We start from the raw sequence: 21,790 nt of genomic DNA, 5'->3' as shown, positions 1-21,790 counted from the left end.
TTTCTTTCAATTTAATTAAGAGTCAATCTGTAATAGGCTGAGCGCTGTGTAAATATTTAGTTTGGGTAACAAAATATAAATCGAGATACGTCTTATGGGCTACGCTATTGCGCTGTGAATGTTGTACTGTATGTCGGTCATTGTGACTTCTACAAGTTTTGCAGATTGTTTGATTAACAAACTCTTAAATGAAGAGGATATTTGCAGATAGGAATGGGATTACGTCTTAAGTTGGTGACGGCTTTTCTTATGACATAAATTCGTTTCTATGAATGGATCTCATCCTTCGTTGATTTTCTGTTGCGATTGCTTTGTTTTCCTGTCCCCGTTCCACATTTCTAGATGCTAGTGAGTATTTTAATGTGTGGGAGCTTGCATGTTTTGTAAGAGTTGTGCTTATGTTGAGTATTGATGATCATTTAATTAGGAAATTATTAACTTGAAAGTACTTTGGAAAGGTAGCTTGTTATTGTAACATTCTTACTACCCATATATAGGGTAAACAACCAACTGGACTGGCCAACCCCACTGACTACCGCTTTTGTGGCCACCCTCTGAAAAAGTATATACGTATACATATTACAGCAATTTTATCATTACTGCATTACTATGACAACTAGAATTCATGGAAACAGTTTGTAAATGCATCGGCGTGTGTGTGAAGCTCCACTAGATTGGCAACGATGAGTCATTTTGCCGTCGCGTCGTCTGCTCGTAAGTACTTCAGAAATATGTGTAATTTTTCAGGGTTAATTTGGTTGCAAAAAAGGGATAATAGACATGAATTAAATTAACATTTTGAAGTAACAAAGTAAAGTTAAACTAAATAATGTGTAAAGTAAACAATTAAGGGAATAAAGCTTTGCACCTCATAAACCGTGTACTCGTGTGCTGCCTGTAACTGTGTTTGTGGAGTGCGCGCTTAGGAACCAGGAACCGCAGCATGGTTCAAGTGCAATTTGGAGTGAATTAAGACCAAAATGTGTATAATCAAATAAGCACAGTGGAGTTTCAGTTGTGATAGCAGTGAGGATAAAACCACCGATTACAAGGTAAAAATGAATTTCAGTTCAAACCATGACCCCGGGAATAAAAAGTTTCATACTTTCACTAATACAGGCAACAAAATGTTGTTTTATTGTGCTGATTACAACTGCAATCTTGAGTAAGATCAATAAATGTTACATAGATACGCTAACATTGTTCAAATGAGTGCTGGGAAGGCTGCTCATGCTTATTTTAGTTCGTATGGCGCTTTCATATATCACATTATGTTGATGAAACTTCAGTCATTTGAATGGTATGCTTAAAGATGTAGTTGTATTCTTGTTTCACCAATTAAATATAGAGTGAATAAGGCCGAGCCACGCGATGACGATGGATCGACTGCGGTTGTTTACCCTATGTTTAAGAAGTATTGAAGTATAACATTGCTGTGTTTTAAATGATTATGTTGAGTTTAGTGTCCCTCTTGGGAGATTTGTTTAGGGAACTTGGCTCAACAGATGACAGGAGAATGCTTAGGTCAGATGAGATTACTTAACCATGACTTGCTTAGTTTCCTACTTCCTTTCTCTCAACATGGAATAAACTGCCTCCAGAAGTTGTAAACAGCAACAGTGTGAAAGAGTTTAAAAGAAAGCTAGACAAAGTCATTAGGACATGGCATGAACAGTAAAACCTTCTCCAAGAGATAAGTGAGCACATGAAGTCTCCTCACATGGGCTAATAATTCTTTGAGAATCCTAATCTTTGTAACTCGTATATTTCCCTATTCCAATCATCTCTACCACAGACAGCAGCAGCCTTTGGGGGAGATTGGTTTAGATATTTTACACGAGTACTGTTATGGGATCAGGGTTGAAAAAGTGGTTGTCAGCAGGGCCCACTATATCATTTTGACAAAATTGTTGCATGTACCTTTCTTTTTGACAGTGGTACATAAGTCTTTAATGTCTGTGCTTCTAAAAGTTGCCATGTGTTCTTTGCTCTATTGACAAGGATCTACAGCCCAGAAAAATGCTTTCAGTCGCAATATTCACTCATTTGGACCCTGATTTCGATGCCCGTTTTGCAATGCGCACAAAAGGGATTGTGACATTAGCTGTCTGTTTGTGGCGTGTAATGAGAAGACTGGTTTTGGTATTAATGCTGATGTTTGAATTTGAGAGATGTATTATAACCTCAAAGTGTGATGTGGACAGTGGTTTTGAGTTAAATTGACATTATCTTTATAGGCTATAATTATATTCATTCATCTAATTTCTTTGTTTGTTCTCTATTTTTGTCCTTTTATCTTTTTTTTTTCTCTCCTTTGCTATGTTTTTATCATTTTCCTTGTTACCATCTTGGATATATTTATATCTTTTAATGTTACTCTCTGATACATTTTGACGTTTAGACAAAATGGTGTTACAATTAATGTGAGTGAGCGTTTGCATATTTAGGTTAAATTCACATTTATTACCAATTAATCAAAAGAGAAGTTGTTGAAAATAATTTGATCAGATGGCGATAAATTATAGCAGATCAAATCTTAGTACTGTCGTATGCAGTAATTTTTTAGAAATTTTTTTTATTTTGTTAAGCATCCAATGACTAGATCTCCACCTGCTTTTAACGTTTTAATAAGTTGTGTTATTCCTCTTGTTCATGGAGTCTTGTCATTTCACGTTTGAAAGTGTTTTTCTAGATTCTTGAAGTATAGATACTTCATAGCTTCATCATTTTCATCATTTCAGTTGTTTCTCTTTTGTATTTTCATCCACTTTGCAATTCCAGACTTTTCTGTCTTTTTGTAGTGTCAGGATTTTAAAACCATTCCTTCTACATGCTCACTCTCTGCCTGCCTCTTTGTCTCCTTCCTTGTCTTCTTGTAGTTTTCTGTCTTGTCCCAGAGTCCTCCTACCAGAATGTAAGTGGTGCCCTTTGTGCTTTTTCATTATGTTGCCATGTCTCTCTACCAACAGGCTACAATATATCCTTTCTAAATTTCAATCCACGTCGTTGGTTTTCCCCCTTTTAAATGCCTTATTATATCATGTTCCTTAATTTTGTTTCCCTTTAATTACCTTAATTTTTTTTCTTTTTAATTACTGACACCCTTTCTTTGTAATTTAATGAAGACAATCATATTTTTATTTCCCACTTTGTTCTTTTTATTCTTTTGAATATTTCTTCCTTTGTCACCTCCTCTCATCACATCCCAGCTCATAAATTCATCATGAAATCATTGAAGCACAAACTACGAAAAAAAAGCAGTCATTACTCTTTCTCTTTCTTCCGTCCAGGCCTATAATAAAAACGAAGTCTTGGGGCTGCCCCAGGGGATAGAATTTGAGGAGCCGCAGAACGCAACAGAGTGGTCAGGTAGGTGAACACACTTGACGATTTTGACAGTTTTCCTCCTTGTTACCGTCTCAGCATGATCTTTTAATCCGAGTAGATTTCAAGTCCTGATTTTGCCTAGTTTTAACATTTGTGTTGTCTTGTTCCATTGGCATATTTCTTAGGAAATTGGAAGGGACTTGGCAAACCTGAATGGTGGCTTGTAGAGATTGCTGGGAGGCCATAGAGCTGCTAGAAAAGATGGGGAATTTTTTCTTGGAGGGGTTAATGAGTTTGGTTTGTCAGCTGTGTTTATACAGTATTTATTTCTTAGAATTGTAGTTTTCCTCCATGCACTCCTATCCTTGAAAGCTTCGGGATGTACATGCAAGGTGAATTCATTTTGGAGGGCTTGGAATAGACTTGGGTTGGGATTTGTACTGCATTACTACCCAATAACACTGTGAAAGGAAAAGAAGGATATGGGTCCTTTGTTTTTCTCTGCTTTACCTGTGCGGTGGTTTTTCCTGTAACATGATGCAAAGCTTCTTGTTAGGGCTCTCTCTCTCTCTCTCTCTCTCTCTCTCTCTCTCTCTCTCTCTCTCTCTCTCTCTCTCTCTCTCTCTCTCTCTCTCTCTCTCTCTCTCTCAACACTGCTGTAATCTACCTATCAAGTGTTCCAAGTTGGCCGAGTGCATATCGCGCTCGGCTACAACCCTGTGATCCGAAGTTCGAATCTCGGCTCAACCAACACGGAACCAGAGGAATTTATTTCTGGTGATAGAAATTCATTTCTCGATACAATGTGGTTTGGATCTCACAACAAGCTGTAGGTCCCGTTGCTAGGTAACCAGTTGGTTCCTAGTCACGTAAAGATATCTAATCCTTCGGGCCAGCCCTGGGAGAGCAGTTAATCAGCTCAGTGGTCTGGTAAAACTAAGATATATACTTAACCTATCTCAAGTCTAAATCATGGGAACTTAATTTTGCTAGAAGACATGAGACATTTCTCCTAATTAGACAACAGTAGACAGTGTAATTAATATGCCAAGTAATTACAGGAAGTCCCCGGTTGTCTAGCTATGACACCATGGGATTTTTGGTGCATACATATACCAATCCCTACTTAACAGCAGTGCCGATAGTCAAAGAGCGCCGCTGTTATTGCCAGAATATCGCCAAATTTTTGGTTATCGTCGTGCCGTCTGGAGCAGAACCCCATCCAATAACCAGTGACTGACTGTAGAGTGGTCCCCACGTATTTTCGGGGGATGCGTTCCAGACCCCCACGTGAATAGTTAGAACCCACGGATAGTTGGAACCCCTATAAAAATGCTGAAAAAACAGCCTATTTTGTTTGTTAAAACTCAAGAAAAACCCACTGAAAATTTTTATACTTGTGAAAGTGGATTTTATGATGAAATTGATAAAAAGAACAGGAATTTGTGGATATTTCTCATAGAAAAATACTGCAAATATGCAGATTTTCCGCGAATAATGTGGGGAACATTCCCGAGAGAAATCCGCAAATCCGGAGAATGCGAATATTGGGGGTCCACTGTACTATGGTACTTCAAACATTGTGCAATAAACGGGGTCACATTCTTACATTTGACAGACCAGTTGTTTTTTTAAGGCTAGCCCAAAGAATGTGTTTGCAAATGAGGAAGTAAAAATGTAATGAAGCGATAAGTGAAGTTGGACAACTTTTGTTGGGGAAGGAAAAGAAGCAATTCAAAAGTTCAAGATCAGCCAGCACTCAAACTTGTCTGAATGACCAAAGTCTGCCTCACTTGCGTTTGATCAGAAACTTATGATAGTTTAGAGTGGGATCCAGCGATATTTAACTTGAGGTAATTTTGAATGTTTATAAGGTAGTCTGGGTCTTATGATTTTTTGGGGGGGCGGGGTGTGGAGAAAAAAAATTTTTTTGTTTGTGCAAATATTGATTTTAGTTTTTTGTAGCGCATATGCTACACAGATCGAGATCTTGGGTCACCTGCCTCTTGAAAAGAAAAGTTTGAAGTTGCCAGTTAGGCTGTATTTCTCTCATATTTGGGCATTAGACATTGCTTTTATCAAATAGCAGATAGTAGTCTTTTATTTATTTACACTAGTTAAGAATTATTTGTATGCATTTTCATATAAAGCCTGCATTTTTCTGCATACTATTCAAAAGTCTTCACGGGGAAAAAGCATGTGGGGTAAACATGGAATAAATGATAATAGTAATATTTGATTGAATACATACTTTTGCATCTAAGAAAGCTTAGTCAATTTTCTTTGCTGTCATTATTTAAAACTTTTTAGCTGGAATGGCAAATGTTTGTTAATAGGAAACAAATTTTAAATGAGTTACTAGTTTAGTGTTATAAGTTTAATGGTGGATTCCATTGTTCGAGGTAAACTATAGATGAGTAAAACTGACCATTTGAAGTCGTCACCTAATTTGATTAGTGGATCTGGCCTTTTGATCTTTTGTTTCATCATAGAAATTATAGTACATACATATAAACAATTAACCATGATTTACTCTTAGAAAAGTACCCCAAAACTCCCCCTTGGCATTCAATATAAAATCAATTCGTATATTAATATTCCCCTTTCCATCAAGTAAATAAAAATAAACATTGTTTACGCAAATATAGATTCTGTTTGTTTCTCTGCAAAGCAAATTTACAGTTCTGTTGGTCTTGGTTTAAGTAAAGGTAACCATTCCCCCCTTTTTTTAGGACAATTTTATTTAGTTACTCATTACTTTTCTGTGTTGTGTAATTTGTACCCATTTTTGTTTTACTACTCTTATCATTCTGAGGGTTTTAGGATCAGTCTTACCAGTTCTGTTGCTGGGGTATTTTGAATACTCTACCCCCTCTTTTTGGGGGTTAGTTTTGATAGGGTGAAGTGACAGAGCACTTAAGGGCTGGCATATCTGAGGTCTAGGGATTTAATCCCCACTTTCTGCTTGCTTGGTAGACCCAGCTGTGAGTGAGAAAGAAGGAAGCAGCCAACCACTGTAATCCACAACTCCATCTAGTAAACACTTTTCAGTGGTCTGGGGATGAACTTTAAAAGTGAAAATGAATAAAATCGGGCAAACTAAAACCGGTTTTAAAATAGATAGAAAGTAATCACGTCCTATCTTAAAGGCGGTAGGAAGTAACTGGCTGGTCACGGGACGCCGAGGGCATTCTGGGTACTACATGCCCCGTGACCTGGTGTAGATGCCAATAGTCCCTAGATCTCACAAGTTTAATTTTAATTCTACCAGTTTCCAGCTTGGCGCTAGTATTATCCTAATGTTAGACCTCAGGTTTGTTAGTTATGAAAAATACAATTGTTCATGTACGAAACAAACCTTCGGTCTTAAGATTAGGATAAATACTTAGCGCCAGCTGGAAACCGGTAAAGTTTAAAATAATTGTGTGCGCAAGGGACTATTGGCATCTGTGCTTGGTCACGAGACATGTGGAGCCATTCACATACCCCTCTTTAACTTGTGACCCCGTTTGTTATTTTCTTACCGCCTTTAAGAGAGAAATTGGTTAAAAATTTTTCATGTTTACTCTTCGAACCCATCTTCCCACTACAGTAGTACGGAGTCATATTTATTGCCTATTCATATCCTTTTAGTGGACTACAGCATACGTTCGTTTGTGGATTCTTGCAGCTTTCAGCTGGGCACCAGCAGGATACGTGACTACCTTATACTTGGGGTCTCGCACTGTCTAGCTGTTCAGTTCTTAACCACTACTGTAATATTCATTTTTTTTTTTTTTTTTTTTTTTTTTTGAACGAATCTTTCAGGTTAACCCTCTTTAAGTCCAGATTGTCATGTTGCGATTACTATACTCTGTTTTTTTCCATCTGTCCATCCGCCTGTGGTGTTTGTGCATGGTAACACTACGTCCCGGGGTTTGAATAATATCCTATTTCGAATATTAACGGTGTAATTCGCATTCAGTAAATTATTAAAACACTTTTCAGTTGCAAATGTACGCCCAGATGTCCTTTTATTTACCTAAAACATACACGTAGCGTAACTATTTAAAGCCCGGGAAAGCCCGAGACGCAGTGTTACCATGTGAAAATACCACAGGTGGATGGACAGAGGGAAAAAAAACAGAGTATAGTTACTTTAACATGACTGCGGACTTGGAAATTAATTTGTAAATATTTTTGTCAATAGATTAGCCTGATCAGTAACAGTATTGAGAATAATAATAGTAATGATCATCTTCCTCAGTCATTTTTGTCTTCACATGTCAGCTTGTTTGTGTACAAGGTATGTACATGTTAGATTTGTGATGGTCTTCCTTCTCCTATTTTGTGGTGTTTATTCTGTCAAGGATTTTTGTCAGTATCACACAAATTTTTTGTACTGTATCTATTGGCTGTTAATTGTTAAAAGATACTTTAAAGTACAGTGTCATTTGGCATGACAATATTGCCAGTGTCACCAGCAGCAAAATTTGTTATTGTTTTTTCTTGCAGAACTCATTCTCTGTTTTTATTCGCTACTTGGTCCTTTGAAAGTCCAGCGGTTATAAAAGTCCACTTTGGAGGCTGGAGATACTTGCAGACTAGATAAATCCTGGTAGAGCTTTATGTTCATTTGTACCATATTTAGGGTGAGAAATTATGTTTTTAAGAAAATTTGTGTAGATGGGGGTTAATGTTACATTCTATGGCATAACAAAAGGTCATAAATTCAACTCATTTTGAAGTCTGATCAATTTATTGAACACTAAAGGTATCTTTTGCAAGAATGTTATAATTTGGTAGTCTGTGTGGTATTAAACACTAAAGAATCTTTTGCAAGAATATAAAAGTTCCGGGGTCTTTCTGGTAAAATGCAGTTCGATTTTTTGCTTTTTTCGTGGTGAACTCTTGTCTTGAAGCCGAAGTGCTGTTTAGACCTGTGTAGGTAAAGTTATAGTTGTGTTATTGACAAAAATAATATAAAACCTGTAATTATGATTATACATTGGTCACACACACACACACACACACACACACACACACACACACACACACACACACACCCCCCCCCCCCGTACTCACGGGGATGTGTACCTGACACCCCCCGCGTATAGTTGGAACCCCAGTAAAACGCTTAAAACGGCGTATATTTTGTTAGTTAAAACTCCAGAAAACCCATTAGAGATTTTTATACTAGTGTTTTTTAATAATTTTATCACAAAAGTGCATTTTATGATGAAATTGATAAAAAAAACCAGGAATTTATGGATATTTCTCATAGAAAAATACTGCAAATCTGGAGAGCACAAATAAGGGAGGCCCCAATGTCATTTATTGGTATCCATATACAAATTGGTATTTATATATAAGTGATTCAGGTCTTATTCACCTTCTGCCCATGAGTAATTGTTAGGTAATTGGTACCTATATATTAGCTGCCACTGGAGCAAGAACAGTAACCTATTTCATAGCTTATTCTTGTAGCAATGCATGTGCGTAGTAGATCCCTAAAGTCTAATCACCACTGCCTATTTACACATTTTACTGTGCTTTTAAGTCTCCTAACTTGATTTGAACTCATTTCTGTTATGTAGAAGCTGTGTTGTCTCAGATGCATGAGTCTGATAAGCTGCATGCAATTTACAATGTAAAATTCATAGGCTAAGATGTTTTTTGAGCTATATTATGAAGTAACTTTTCTCAATATGTCCTGAAAATTGTATTTGAGGGTAAGATCTTCCTAAGATAATTGGATGATGAGTAAATGTGATTATGTTACTCAAGGTTTGTTTGTGTGAAGTTGTGTTAATTAGACTAAACAAATTTGGACCTCATGGATCTTTTCAAATCATGGCAAAATAGGGCAGCCTGCACAGAATTGAGACTTTTTGTTATTGTTTCACAATTCAAAGGTAGGCTAATGGGTGTTTCTCTATATTTATAGGTTTTGGTAATTTGGCTGTACTATATATTGGAAATTGGTGATTTGTTTTAGGTGAAGAATTCCATTTCAAAGGACCAACATTCTTTGGTTACACACAATTTTCACTTGTAATGAAGAAAGCTGGTAAAATGTTGCCATTTGGAAGTTCTTCAGGAGACTTGTCTGATTTATGAATTGTTTAGGATGCTGATAATTAAGAAGGAGAGGAAAGGCTTAAAACAATCGGCTTGCAAAGAGGACGGGTGCTTTTGTTGTTCTGTTAGGTGTGTCTGATAAACAGGTGGTTTTACTACATCTAGATTTGTAGATTGTATCTGGTCATAGCATCTGCAGGTTTGATTTGATGGTTTATATAGGTGCAGTAAGCTGAAGTGTTCAGATTGTCATCTGTCTTCAGTATACTTTTATTTGTGAGGTAACTGACACCACTTTCTGTGATGCCTTTGAAGTGACAGCATTCAATCTTTTTAGATGTCGATGACTTGGGGGCGACTGAGGAGCTTAATGGTGACAGAAATAGTGCTGTGGTATACTGGTGTTTACCTCTGGACAGGAGGTCGTCACTTTTTACGGCAATAAATTCTTAGTAACTGAGTTTAGAAGGACCACCATACAGTGTTTGAGAGAAGTGGTGAGTCGATTTGGGAAGTTCCGTGAACAAGTGCCTTGCATTGTGTTGCCACTGACAGCTTGAGTTTTTCTGCTTGTGTACAACAAGCTATGCAGAGCGTAATTGAATTCCTTGACAAGATGGGTATCCAAGCAGAAATACATTAGACAGATGATAATGAGAGTGATGTCATATCCTGTCTAATCTTGTAGAGAGAAATCCTACATACAAACTGATGATATAAGCAGCGTACAGATACCATGGTCTTTTCAGCAGTATCCTTCATGTCCTTTTCTGTACATTCAACATTGCACCCTATAATGGTTGTCGTCTCATTTCTTCTAAAATTCTGAATTACAGACTAATGATATTAGTAGAACCCTCCATTCTGTCTAATGTTCAAGCCACTCAAAAATACCATATCCATTCTGTCACCTGCAGTAGCCATTTTATCTTGTCTTCAGATATCTTTACATACCACCATATAAGTTCATGGCAAGCCTTTGTGCTGTGCAAACAGGTCTTGTCAACAGATTTAGCCATAGTGAAGTTTTATCTCAGCAGTTCGTCTTGTATTCAATATACTATCCAATCTTGGTTTCCATAGACACTCCAGGTATCTTTCCAGTCTTCAGCTTTGCTTATTCTTTGACTTGCTTCTCTTTGTCTACCATAATTTTTTACCTATAGAAATCAGCCACTTCATTATTCCATCATCCATATTAGCATTCATTACTGTTATCTTCCTGATTTCCATAGCACTGTTTCATCAAAATCTATCTGTTGCTCACAGCAGCCTTCAGCTTTCTCCTTTCGTATTATCCCTAATGAACACTCAACATTTTTCTCAACTTTGCTTCTACAGCCAATGTTCTGTTTTGACTTCTTTCATATTCTCTCTCCTTTCCAATCTCTTTTAACAATTTCTTCATACTGCAAATGCAAGGTTTTCCTCTTATTTCACCTTTTAAACCTCTTGCTTGCAGTTTTCCTTGCAGCGCTGAATGACTTAATAGGTCACAGGGTTTGGCTTTCGACCAAAATATTATATTCTACCTTATTTTTATTTTTTTTTACTTCTTGCAATCATGTATTTGGAAAGATAATAAAACAGCCATGGTTTCGTAACATACCTTTGTCTCAGACCAACTTTTGCATAAAACTTTACTCTCATGTTAATTTTTTAACTAGTAAATCATTGCATTTTCAATATCCTTTGTATTGCCTATCTGTTGATTATGAATGACCTATGCTGCAAAATCTTGTTTACATTTACAGTACACTAAAATCTCTAGTAAGTTCCATAATAAACAATTGATTCTTCTTCTAAACCCAACACAGTTCTTTCCCTGTCAATACTCATAACGTTTCATTTTGCAATTCAAAGTCCTGCCCCCTTATGCCTTGTCTAGTATACTAATTAACATTTATGCCCCTGTAATTCTTAGTCTCTTCTTTATCTATGCAAAAACAACAAGATATCTGTTGTTTCTTGACATTTGCAAAGGAGGTTCATATTTCAATGTTCAGAACTTCTGAAAAATTAAATTCGGCAAACTTAAATTATATAGGTTCAGTTCACTGTTCAGTGGCCAATTTTAAGATTTTGCATTTGTTTATTTATTGTCATATATTTTATTTAACATTTTTATTATCATAACTTTATGTAGGACAATCTTGTATGGCCACTTTTGATTATTCCTTTAAGTTTGTAATGTTTTTTTTATTGATATTAATTTGATCAAAAACTATCTAGACATTCTTGGGTTTAAATATCCACAGCCATGTATTGATATATATTGTATATGTAAGTGCTTCACGCGGCCCTTTTTGTAAGTGCAAAACCTACTAAGCAATTACAGATTTTATACATGGATATGTGACTGTGTATTTTGAGTAATAGTAATATAGTAATAATATTTATTATTATTATTATTATTATTATTATTATTATTATGATTTATTTTTTTTTTAAATTTTTATTGCTCTACTGATGTTTTCATAATTTTCTCTGAATATGCCATGTGCGTGACGTGGAGAACAATTTTGTCTTTAAGTATGAGAGCTTTTAGTTCATCTCTTGTTATATGTTTCAGTATGAGTGTATTTAAGATTTTGCATTGACAATTAAAGGGTGACGAAGCGTTACAATGTTCAATTTTTAACTGGGAATTTTTTTGTAGACTGGTGGCTTTTGTCATTTTCACAAACTAGATTCAGAGAAAGTAGTCTTTACAGTTTATGGAGATGACAGAGGAACCATTTCATTCAAAGACCAGAAAATATCACAGCTGTGTCCTCTAGTTTAAGCCTTAAATGGACTTAACGAGAAATGTCCCAGAGTGTAAAATTGATGACACTGGAGAGACCTCACTGTGGACACATCTTTGTGATTTTTTTTATTTTTTTCATAATGTACATAGCAAATATTTAAAAGAGTGCAGTGTAAGACCAAAATCCCCCATCGGGTAGTACATAGTGCAAAAAACAGGTAATGAAGTTGGGTAGGTAACTTTGAATTATTCCAATTTCCTTAGCGCTAGTTTTATTGAATCCTGGGTTGCATGCACGGTGCAGTGTATCAAAATCTTTGAAGTAACTTCAGGTAAGACTCCTATGTGTGATGCTTAAGTTGCCTAAGTATCTGTATAAAAGATTCTTTGATGTTCAGTTTTATATTGTATAAAAGATTCTTTGATGTTCAGTTTTATATATAATTTTTTTCTAAGTAATGTGCTAAGTCTTTGTTATAAGGCCTTTCAAATTGTAGAACCTTCATATTGATATTTATTTTTTTTAAGAGCAAATCTAGTTGATTGATTTAATTTCAAAAGTTGAAATGACAAGTGTCCTTAGTCTACAGTATATTCTTGCAGAAAATATAAAAAAGTATTTGAAAGACTTCCAATTTTCTATTCAGGTGACTGATGTTCCATTGACAATAGGATTTGCATAAGAGTGGCTGTTGCTACATAAGAGTGCCTGTTCTTATAGTTTATAAGTGCAACCATTCAAGCTTGAAGATCTTTTCATAATGGTAGAATGGGAATCGGGAGAAATCACTTTTCTAATGTTCTTGTCATGAAATGAGATCTTGACTATATTTTATATAATACATATCTGCTGAAAAAAAAGATGAGCAAATGTCGTAGAGGTGACAATAACGTTGTGGAAAAGGTGGCCTTGAAGCTGTCAAAATTTGAAGCAATAATAGTATTAGCCATGTCAAGTGTGGTTCTAAAAGGTGGCACAATTGTAGAAGTCCTCTCCCAAACGGCTTCTCTTCTTCCCCATTCTACTTGTATGAACTTCAGTTGAAGAGGAACACTTCCATGAACAGTTGGTAATGCTTGACTTGTTTCTCCAGGGAAAGAATACTACGCTGGACTCCTGCTACCGAGGAAGGCCCTCCCAATCTCCCACCATTACCCTGCCTTCCCAGCTCAGCTGCTGCCAGCCAGGGGACGAAAGAGGGGCCGCCCTCCCCTCTCCGGACGGAGGGGATTCTCTCCCGGTGGGGGCTCGCCCAGAAGTAGTCCCTCAAAAGGCAGGTTGCAAGGGAAGAACCTCCCCGACCCCATCAAGTTCCGACCTCCGACGCCTCCCCAGCACCTTCTCATATCCTCACTGTTGAAGCTAAACAAATCTCCCGCTGGGAATAACAAAACCGATCATAAGAAATCCAAAGGGACGGCAGACGCCGCCAAGACAGACTACAGGAGCGGGAAGGCACGGGACGTAGTCGCTAACGACGACGACGAAGAGATAGTCACTATATCTCAGCCTCATTACACAAACAATGACGACTCCAACGACACTGACAGTTCAGTCAAACGGCTTCTTCTAAAGTTAGTCTGTGAGTTTTGCAACACTGTTTTTAGGAAGAAGGCCTCCCTGAACGCCCACATCAAACACACGCACCGCACCGAGCAGATCTGTCCCATCTGCAATGTCAGCGTCAAGGTGAAGAGTAAGTACGGAATGAGATTCCACATCCTCAGAGCGCACAGAGACCAGCCGAATTTCCATTGCGTCAAGTGCGGGGAGACTTTCAGGTTGAAACACCACCTCATGAACCACGTGCGCATGAAACACGAGTATTCGGACAGCGAAGAGGAGAATGAAGAGCAGAGGAAAGAGAGAGAGGAGAAGGAACGGGAGATGGAGAAACAGCTGAGAGAGGCCATTGAGGCTGAGGAGAAGAAGGTGAGGGAGAACATAGAGAGGGAGAGGCTTGAAAGATTGAGAGAGATGGGGATCATTGAGAATGGGGAGAAGGAGGAGGGGAAAGACAATGCCGGTGAAGTGGACGTTGTTGAAAGTGCTGGTGTTGGTCATTCTCAGACAAGTACTGGGGACTCTGGCAAGTGTAGAGAGAGTGATAAATGCAAGGTGATACCAAATGTTAGTGATAGCAAAGAAAAAGTAAAACCAGAAGAGTCCAGTAAAAGCATAGTCAGTAGTGTCGTAGCGAGTGATAAAAATAGGAACGTGAAGCCGGTGTTGCGAGGCAAAGTCATGAATGTCAGGCCACCCGACAAGTCGTCCCAGCCGAAATCTAAAAGTGCGGCGAAGCGTCCCGTGCGAAGAATGACCCGTAGCTGTTCGAAGACTGAGGCTGAGAGTGACAATGAGTTGAACACTAGTGGCAGTGACAACGAGGATGGCGAAAGTAGTTCTTCTTCGTCGGGTGAGGAGGAAGTGGTCAGAAAGAACGGCCATAACTGTGATATTTGTGGTAAGGAATTTAGTCATGTATTTAAGCTCAAACATCACTTGAAAAGTGAACATTCCATAACTGCAAAACCTGGGAAACCCAAGAGAGCTGTCAAAGAGAAAGCCTCGCGCAATGAGGCCGAGGAGGAAGAGGTCGCGATGGCAGAAGAGGCGGCAGATGGAGACGAAGATTTGGAAGAGGAGGAGGAGGAGGAGGACGATGAGGACGAGGAGGATGAGGATGAGCTTGAGGTGCGAAAGGAAAAGAAAGAGAAGGAGAGGCGGGAGAAGGAAATCTCTCTCACCTGCAGTACCTGCAATAAGGTTTGCAGGAGTGAGTACCAGCTGAAGCTGCACTTGCCAATTCACACTGTAGTTAAGAAAAAGAAGTTGGGAAGAAAGCCTCTCGTTGGTAGGAAGTCTTCCGTGACGAAGTCCAAGCGAGAGGAGAGAATGGAGGACATTGCAGAGAAGCCCAGGGACAGGGAATCGTCGAGAGTATTACGCAGCACTCCCATACTTGGCAAAAAGAGTGGGAAGGCTCTTGGTCGACCAAAATTGTTAGACCAAAGGCGGGAGTCTCATTCGAGGGGGAGGCACAGCACCACTAAACTAGAATCGTCGAGCGTATTGCCAAAGGAAAAGTCGGAAAAGTCGGAGAAGTCAGATGTGGTCCAGAGGAGAGGAGGTGGGGAAGGCACCAACTCTAGATCTGATAAGGGAGAGAGACCTTCGTTCATTTTGAAAGTGGGTCATCTTTTCCGGTGTACAAAATGTAATATAACCTTCAATAAAGAGAAGTCTATGACCTACCACCTGAAAAAGATTCACGAAACGTTATATCCGTTCAAGGCCTGCGAGCACTGTGGCCGAGTTTTCCGGAGCTGTGGTCCATACAACAGGCACCTACTACAACACAAGGTTTACCACTGTCCAGAGGGCACTTGTAAGGCTAAGTTCCGAAAGATGCTTCGCTTGAAACAGCACCAGAAAAATGCCCACCCTAACAAAAAGCATAGGTGTCCTAAGTGTGTGTTGTTATTCAGTAAGAAAGCCGATCTGGACCGTCACTACGATGGAGACCATCCAAAGCAGCAGACTGATGAAGAGGAAAGCTCGGAAGAGGAGGAAGAGTCACATAAGAAAGATGCCAAGGAGAGAGGAGGAGGAGGAGGAGGAGGAGGAGGCGGAGAGGAGGCGAGGGGAGGAGGAGGAGGGGTGGAGGAGGAGGAGTGGAGAGGAAGAGGAAAGGGAAGAGGCAGGAGGAAGAAGGAGGAGGTCGGAGGAGGAAGGAGGAAGGGGAAGAGGAAGAGGAAGAGGAGGTCGTGGAGGAAAAGAAAAAGAAAAAGGACGCCGGCGTCGCGAGAAAAAAAGAGAGCGTCATCGACAGGAAAAGAGAGAATGATGATGAAAAGGAGGCCAGTGAGAAGAAGAAGAGAGGCATTCCATCAAAGAAAGAGAAGGCAGTTGAATCGAAGACGGATGAAGTAACATTTCCTCTGAAGAGGAAAGCGAGGTGTATTCCTATATCGTACAAAGAGCCAGAAGATGAAGAAGACCTGGGGTCCATCTGCAAGGGTTCCACTGCCAAGCCGTTCCGTGATACCAGAAACAGTCGTGAGAGGTGTTCCATTACCAGTGAAGTGAAGTCTATATTTGAGAAGAAAGTTCCTGAAATCAAGACTGAAATTAAGACCGAGGTGCAGTCGCCCCCCGTTCAAGACACACCTAGACGCACAAGGCTAAAAGACTTTGAAGAGAAGAAGGGTACAAGTGAAACTAGCAAAATTCCACAAGACAAAATGTTGAAGAAAAAGAGTGCTATTAATATAAGAAGAGGGGACACTACTAGCATTAAGGGTAAGCTAAGTAAGATCTTGTCGACCAGGAAAAATGACCGAGCTTTGAAGTTCAGGTTAAACCCTAGAGTCGCCTGCAGAGTCAGCCATGCAAAGCATAAAAGCAAGAAAACTAAGGTCACTCTGAGCTGGACTGCCGCCCTCAAGGCCCAGATACGAGCGGCCGAGTCCGGCTCAAAAAATGTGGTCAAAAAGAAAAAGAAACCACCCCCTGAAAAGGGGGGGGCGGCGGCCAAACCGGCAACAAAGGCCGCGCCCAAACAGTCTGCAAAGTCGAACCCCAAGTCGTCGTCGACCGCGAAATCAAAGGCTAGGTCTATTGCGGGGTCTGGGATCAGCAGTCTAAACATGGCCCACGACTTCATGCACCACACGGACACGCTTTCGTATCCTGGGTGCCTGGTGGGCGACGATTCCATGTTCAGCCTGGACGACAGCTCGCAGATGGACCTGATAGGCGACTACTACGGCTCCCACTACCCGCCCAGCGAGGAGATAAGCGACTTTGTGCCGGATGACGACGAGAGCGGTCCTGCGAAGATCATCGGCTTCGACTCGTTTTAACGGCAATTTCTTTAGCCCCGTCATTAATACCTCAAGGAATGCGGAGTTTGTTATTTTGTGCAATACTGGTTCTTGTAAATACAAGTGTGAATGTAGTCTGATACATGTGTCATATGGACTTGTTTGTTACAAGTTAGGAAAATATGACAACAAATGACAAAAACTATTTTGGCAAACTTTAAAAAAACTTATATAAAGTTTGAGATTTGCAATGTTGAAACCTTGAGACATTGTCGTGTACAGATATGTTTATTATATCGATTGTACAGTCTTCAAATGAATACTATCATGATTTTTCAGATACTTACAAATATATGTAGATGATACTTGTATTATTGATCACTTGGGATGTAGTTACTGAAGTATTTGTTGAAATGTTTTAAGTTACAGTGTACTGGTTGGCAACTGTGCAAGACTATCCAATGCTGCAAGGCATTCTTTTTTTTTTCCCCACTGGGAACGGTTCTTTCACGTCTATAAATTTGAATTTGGTAGAGAGGCTGACAGAATTGGAATTTTCGACGTGCTTTCTTCATTTGTTCGTTGTTTTTCATGCACATTTGAGCTTTAGATTGAAGTCTTTTTGAGTAATAAGTACTACCTCCTTTTTGGTGATGTTTGGTCCTCGTGAGCTCGATGCTTTTCCTGTGTAGTGTGTAGGGTACTTAGAAGTTTCAGTAGATACTATGTTGAGTTCACGAGCATATGTCTAGGTAGGGCAAGCCTGGATTTTAAATTAATGGTGTAAACGATAACCTGCTCTGACTATATTAAGTATTTTCAGGTATATAATATACTCGTTTAAAAAGTTTCATGGTAGAAACACCCATTTTAATTGTCATTAGATTTGCATTTAAAAATATATTGATTTGTTGAAATATAGACACTGGGAAATGGGAAAAGATTTGGTGTTGTGGGGAAGTGGAGGTTTCCTCGTAGTCTTTTCTGATACTTATGTTGCCTGCAGGCGCGGGAAGTCGCCGTGTGACGCCTCGGGTGCAAGCAGAACCCCACCAACCGTCCCGGGCCAGAACCCATCTGCTCCCTCAACCTTCCACCAGTGTGCAATTGGATTCTGGGAAGAAAATGGATCAGGTGGATTCGGAGAAGGGACCGAATAGGAAGGCAAAGGAGAAGGAGAAGGAGAAGGAGGTGGAGGGGGAGGAGGAGGAGGAGGAGGAGGAGGAGGAGGAGGCGGAGGAAGGAGGGGGAGGAGGAGGAGGAGGAGGAGGAGGAGGAGGAAGTAGGGTGGAAGGTATGTGTGCATTGTGGTTGGGTCTTTAGCGAATTGCTGTATCCATATCATGTTCTTACCCACAAGCCCTGGCTGAAGTGTCAGCAGTGCAGCTTCGCCACCAAGAGCTGCGACAGATTCAAAGCCCACGAAGACGCTCACAAGGAGGGGAAGCTTGCCGTAGTGTGTAAGCTCTGCAGGGGTCAATATTTGAATGAAACCACCCTGAAGGTTCACTGTCGGAGAGTGCACGGCATAATAATATGCAGGGATTGTTCGGAGGGGTTCCCCAGTGAGGCAGCATATGCTTCCCATCGCGATGAAGTGCATAATGACCCAACCTTGAAGATCAAGTGCATTAGACCCAGTGGGTCTCTGGGTGTATTGCCTGTTGTCTCTCGGTGTTCGAAGAGAAGTGAGTATGTCTGCCAGTTGTGTAATAAAGAGAGCAGAAACAAATTCCAGTTGAAAATCCACATTGCCCAGCATTTAGGAGTCAGCAGCGCTGATATCAGTGATGAGTTCTTGGCTGGCCAGGGTGTGGAGTACTTCCAAAACAAAGAGCTCTTAATCTCTCTGAAGCGAAGCAGGAATAAGAATACCCTTGCAGTTCTTAATGCTTTAGTCAAGAGTAAAACAATAGAACAAGATCCTGTTTTCGAAGTGGGTGGAAGCAGTAGTGGTCTGGTTGGGGCAGACATTTTAGATGCTCCAGGTGGAAGAAGAACCCTTGATCCACTTCCGGACCCTCTGGCAGGAACATCAACTGAGGAGATTCCATTTGTTTCAGTCGTCAAAGAAGAAGAGCCAATAGACACGTGTGCCCCTGACGTTCAAAATTTTGAGGACAATCCATCTGGGGAATCTGTTATTCATGACTATGTAGGTAGTATGTCACATATACAGGAGAATGTTACAAGGGAACGGATTCTCAATGAGGAAAATTTGCAGCAAGAAGAGTTTCAGTTTTCTTCAACCTGCCCCGAGTGCAAAGAGAGTTTTCCAAATGTCATGGAACTGGAAACCCATCGTAAACAAGCTCACAAGAAGCCAGAGGAGATTTTAAACAGAGTAAGGAAAGACAAAAAGAAATGCAAAACAGGTAACCCCAGTTCTTCCATGAAAAGGGACAGCAAGGCACCTGGACCATTTAAAAATCCAAGACCCCAACAGGAGCACACACCAATTAAACCCACCTCTTCTATGGGAGATATCGCCAAGTTGCAGGAAGCCTTTAAGAATCCCACCAGAGGGCAGAATGCTCAAATTGAAAGAGAACTGCTTGATCCACTGGAAGACCCACTAGCAGTTACGGCAGTTTACGATTTGTCGAGTCAATCAACACACTGTGCCGTGGATACATTTGTAGGTTCAAGTATGACGGAAAAGACTCAGATTATGAGTTCTCTTGCATCGCCATACGTCCACGACGTATTTGCAGGTGATTCTGATGTTGATGATAATTTTAGAATGGGGAAAGTTAGAATGGCCAGAGAGAGGAAACCCAAGATTGCAATGTATTGTGATGAATGTCCTGAAGTATTTTTTTCCCAGAGTGCTTTGCACAGACATCAAGAGAGGCACAGAAGGGAGGACTTGCGGAAGTGCTTCACCTGTCCTGCGTGTGACATGACCTTCCTCACTGCTGTAAAGCTGGTCAGGCATTTTAAAGTCGCCCACAAGGAAAAGTTCCGTTGCCGTTACAAGTGTGCTCTTCTGTTTGAGTCCAAAGAGGAAGTCCTTAAGCATTACCAAGAGTTTCACAAAGTTGAGACGGCGTTCGCTTGTCCGTATTGTGGTTTAGAGTACCAGTTTCATGGATACCTTCTAAATCACTTGGAACGTTGCACAAAGTGTCCACCAGAAGAGAGGCCTTCGCACGTGTGTGGGAATTGTGAGGCGGTCTTGAAAAGCCGCCGCGATTACAACCTCCACAAGTGTTCATCTTTGAAAGATTCAGAGAATAACAGTGGGGACAAAAAAAGAGGCCAGCCATTAACCACCAGAGATTTAATTCCACGACACCCGTACTCGTGTAAATTTTGTAACCAGAAATTTGAAGAAATGGAGGCAGCGACAGAACACTGCTTCTCTTTTCACTTAGTCTTGCTCAAAGAGATGACTGGAGAACACCATACATGCAGGGTTTGTAAAAAAAACATGTTATCAGAGTTAGAGTTATGTAGACATCTCATGAGTCACTACCTTGGTTCAGGCAGATGGGATGACCTTTTACCGCGAAACCTCATGGAGACCGAATATGCAATATATGCAAAGAATTATTGTTGGATATGTCAAGCCAGCATCCAGGAGGATGTATCTCAGCACCTCTTCCAGCGAAACAAAAACGTCTCGCTCTCCCTCGCACATTACAAGGAGACCACCGTTTCGGTGCCGTTCGAGTGTACACCCTGTCTCAAACATTTCCAGACGAGGACAGAGTATTGGGACCACGTAGAGGCACATCTAGACGAGCTCTCATTTGAAAGTGATGGGTCTGACTTGGGTGGTTCTTGTTACAAAGAATGCAGCATCTGCCTCTTGATGTGTGCAGGCACGGAGGAGTATCACCGTCACTTGGCCACTCACGCTGTCGTGGTTTGTGATGGTGAAAAGGTGGGGGGGGAGGTGGTGGATAGTGACTAATTGATGAAAGGAGATTGAGGCGATACTGGGTGCTTAGAAAAATGTTGTTGAAAATTCTTCAGTAGACTCATTGGCATCTGATAACAAGAAGAAAGTTGAGGTTCAAGGCTGACTCATAATTTGCAGGTACCTGAAGAAAAGAAAGAGGAGAATGAATCTGCTGAGTTTGTTCACCCAAGTTCCATAGAATAGGTCCTGTCTATGGAGAAAAATTATTTTGAGTCACACAGTGCATTGTTTTATGTGATTTTCTAGATGTAAGCCACTAATCAATGGTGCATCTGGATCATTACTATAGTCTTTGAAAATAATGAACCAGAAACCTTTTTGGTTGTAACCAGAGAGGATGTCAATTTTTCACTCAAAAGTCTTTAAAGAGATTATAGCTTGTTTACTTTGATAACGATTATTGACTGGTGTCTTTTAGCGTGAGCTATAAATAAAACTGTTTGTGAAGAGTCAGTTAGTCCGCCAAAGTCAAGATGTGACTTGTACCGAAGATAGTAGTTTGTTAAAGTTAATCATGATGACCTACATTAATTAGACCTTGCAGTAATCTTACCAAACTATCAAGAGCTCAAGGCATGTGTTTTGTTGCTAACAAATTCAGGAGTGTTTTCCTGTCAGTAACGAGATTTCATGTCCTTGTGGCTATTTAGATTGGCTTCAAGTTTCAAAATAAATTTGTTCCAAGCAGAAATACTGGTTTATCTTCGAGCCTCTTTTAATTTGAAGTCAGCTACAGAAATGCCATTTGATTGTCATTAGAATTTTTTTTTATTTTGTTCCTGGTTCTCACTGAATTCTGTTTGCCGAAGTTGTTTGTGTACAGTTTGTGGTGGAGTTATCAGAATTATTTAAGAATTCCTTAAAATGAAGACCCATGAACCCAAATTCAAATTCTGGAA

At 39.9% G+C, this 21,790-nt stretch overlaps 1 protein-coding gene across 1 annotated transcript in view; it reads left to right on the top strand.

Annotated features, from left to right (window-relative positions):
* LOC135204995 (uncharacterized) overlaps nt 1-21,790 on the top strand; it is a 45,277-nt gene that overhangs the window by 5,631 nt on the left and 17,856 nt on the right. Inside the window, exons 3-6 of the mRNA XM_064235224.1 lie at nt 3,291-3,369; nt 13,231-15,797; nt 16,085-16,995; nt 18,098-20,874. Of these exons, the coding sequence (XP_064091294.1) occupies nt 3,291-3,369; nt 13,231-15,797; nt 16,085-16,995; nt 18,098-20,874 (6,334 nt within the window). The remainder of the gene's footprint in view (nt 1-3,290; nt 3,370-13,230; nt 15,798-16,084; nt 16,996-18,097; nt 20,875-21,790) is intronic.

This window comes from Macrobrachium nipponense, chromosome 48, assembly GCF_015104395.2.
Source record: "Macrobrachium nipponense isolate FS-2020 chromosome 48, ASM1510439v2, whole genome shotgun sequence".
Lineage (NCBI taxonomy): Eukaryota > Metazoa > Arthropoda > Malacostraca > Decapoda > Palaemonidae > Macrobrachium > Macrobrachium nipponense.
The sequence above is the reverse complement of the archived record's forward strand: the minus strand, read 5'-3'. Positions and strand labels throughout refer to the sequence as shown.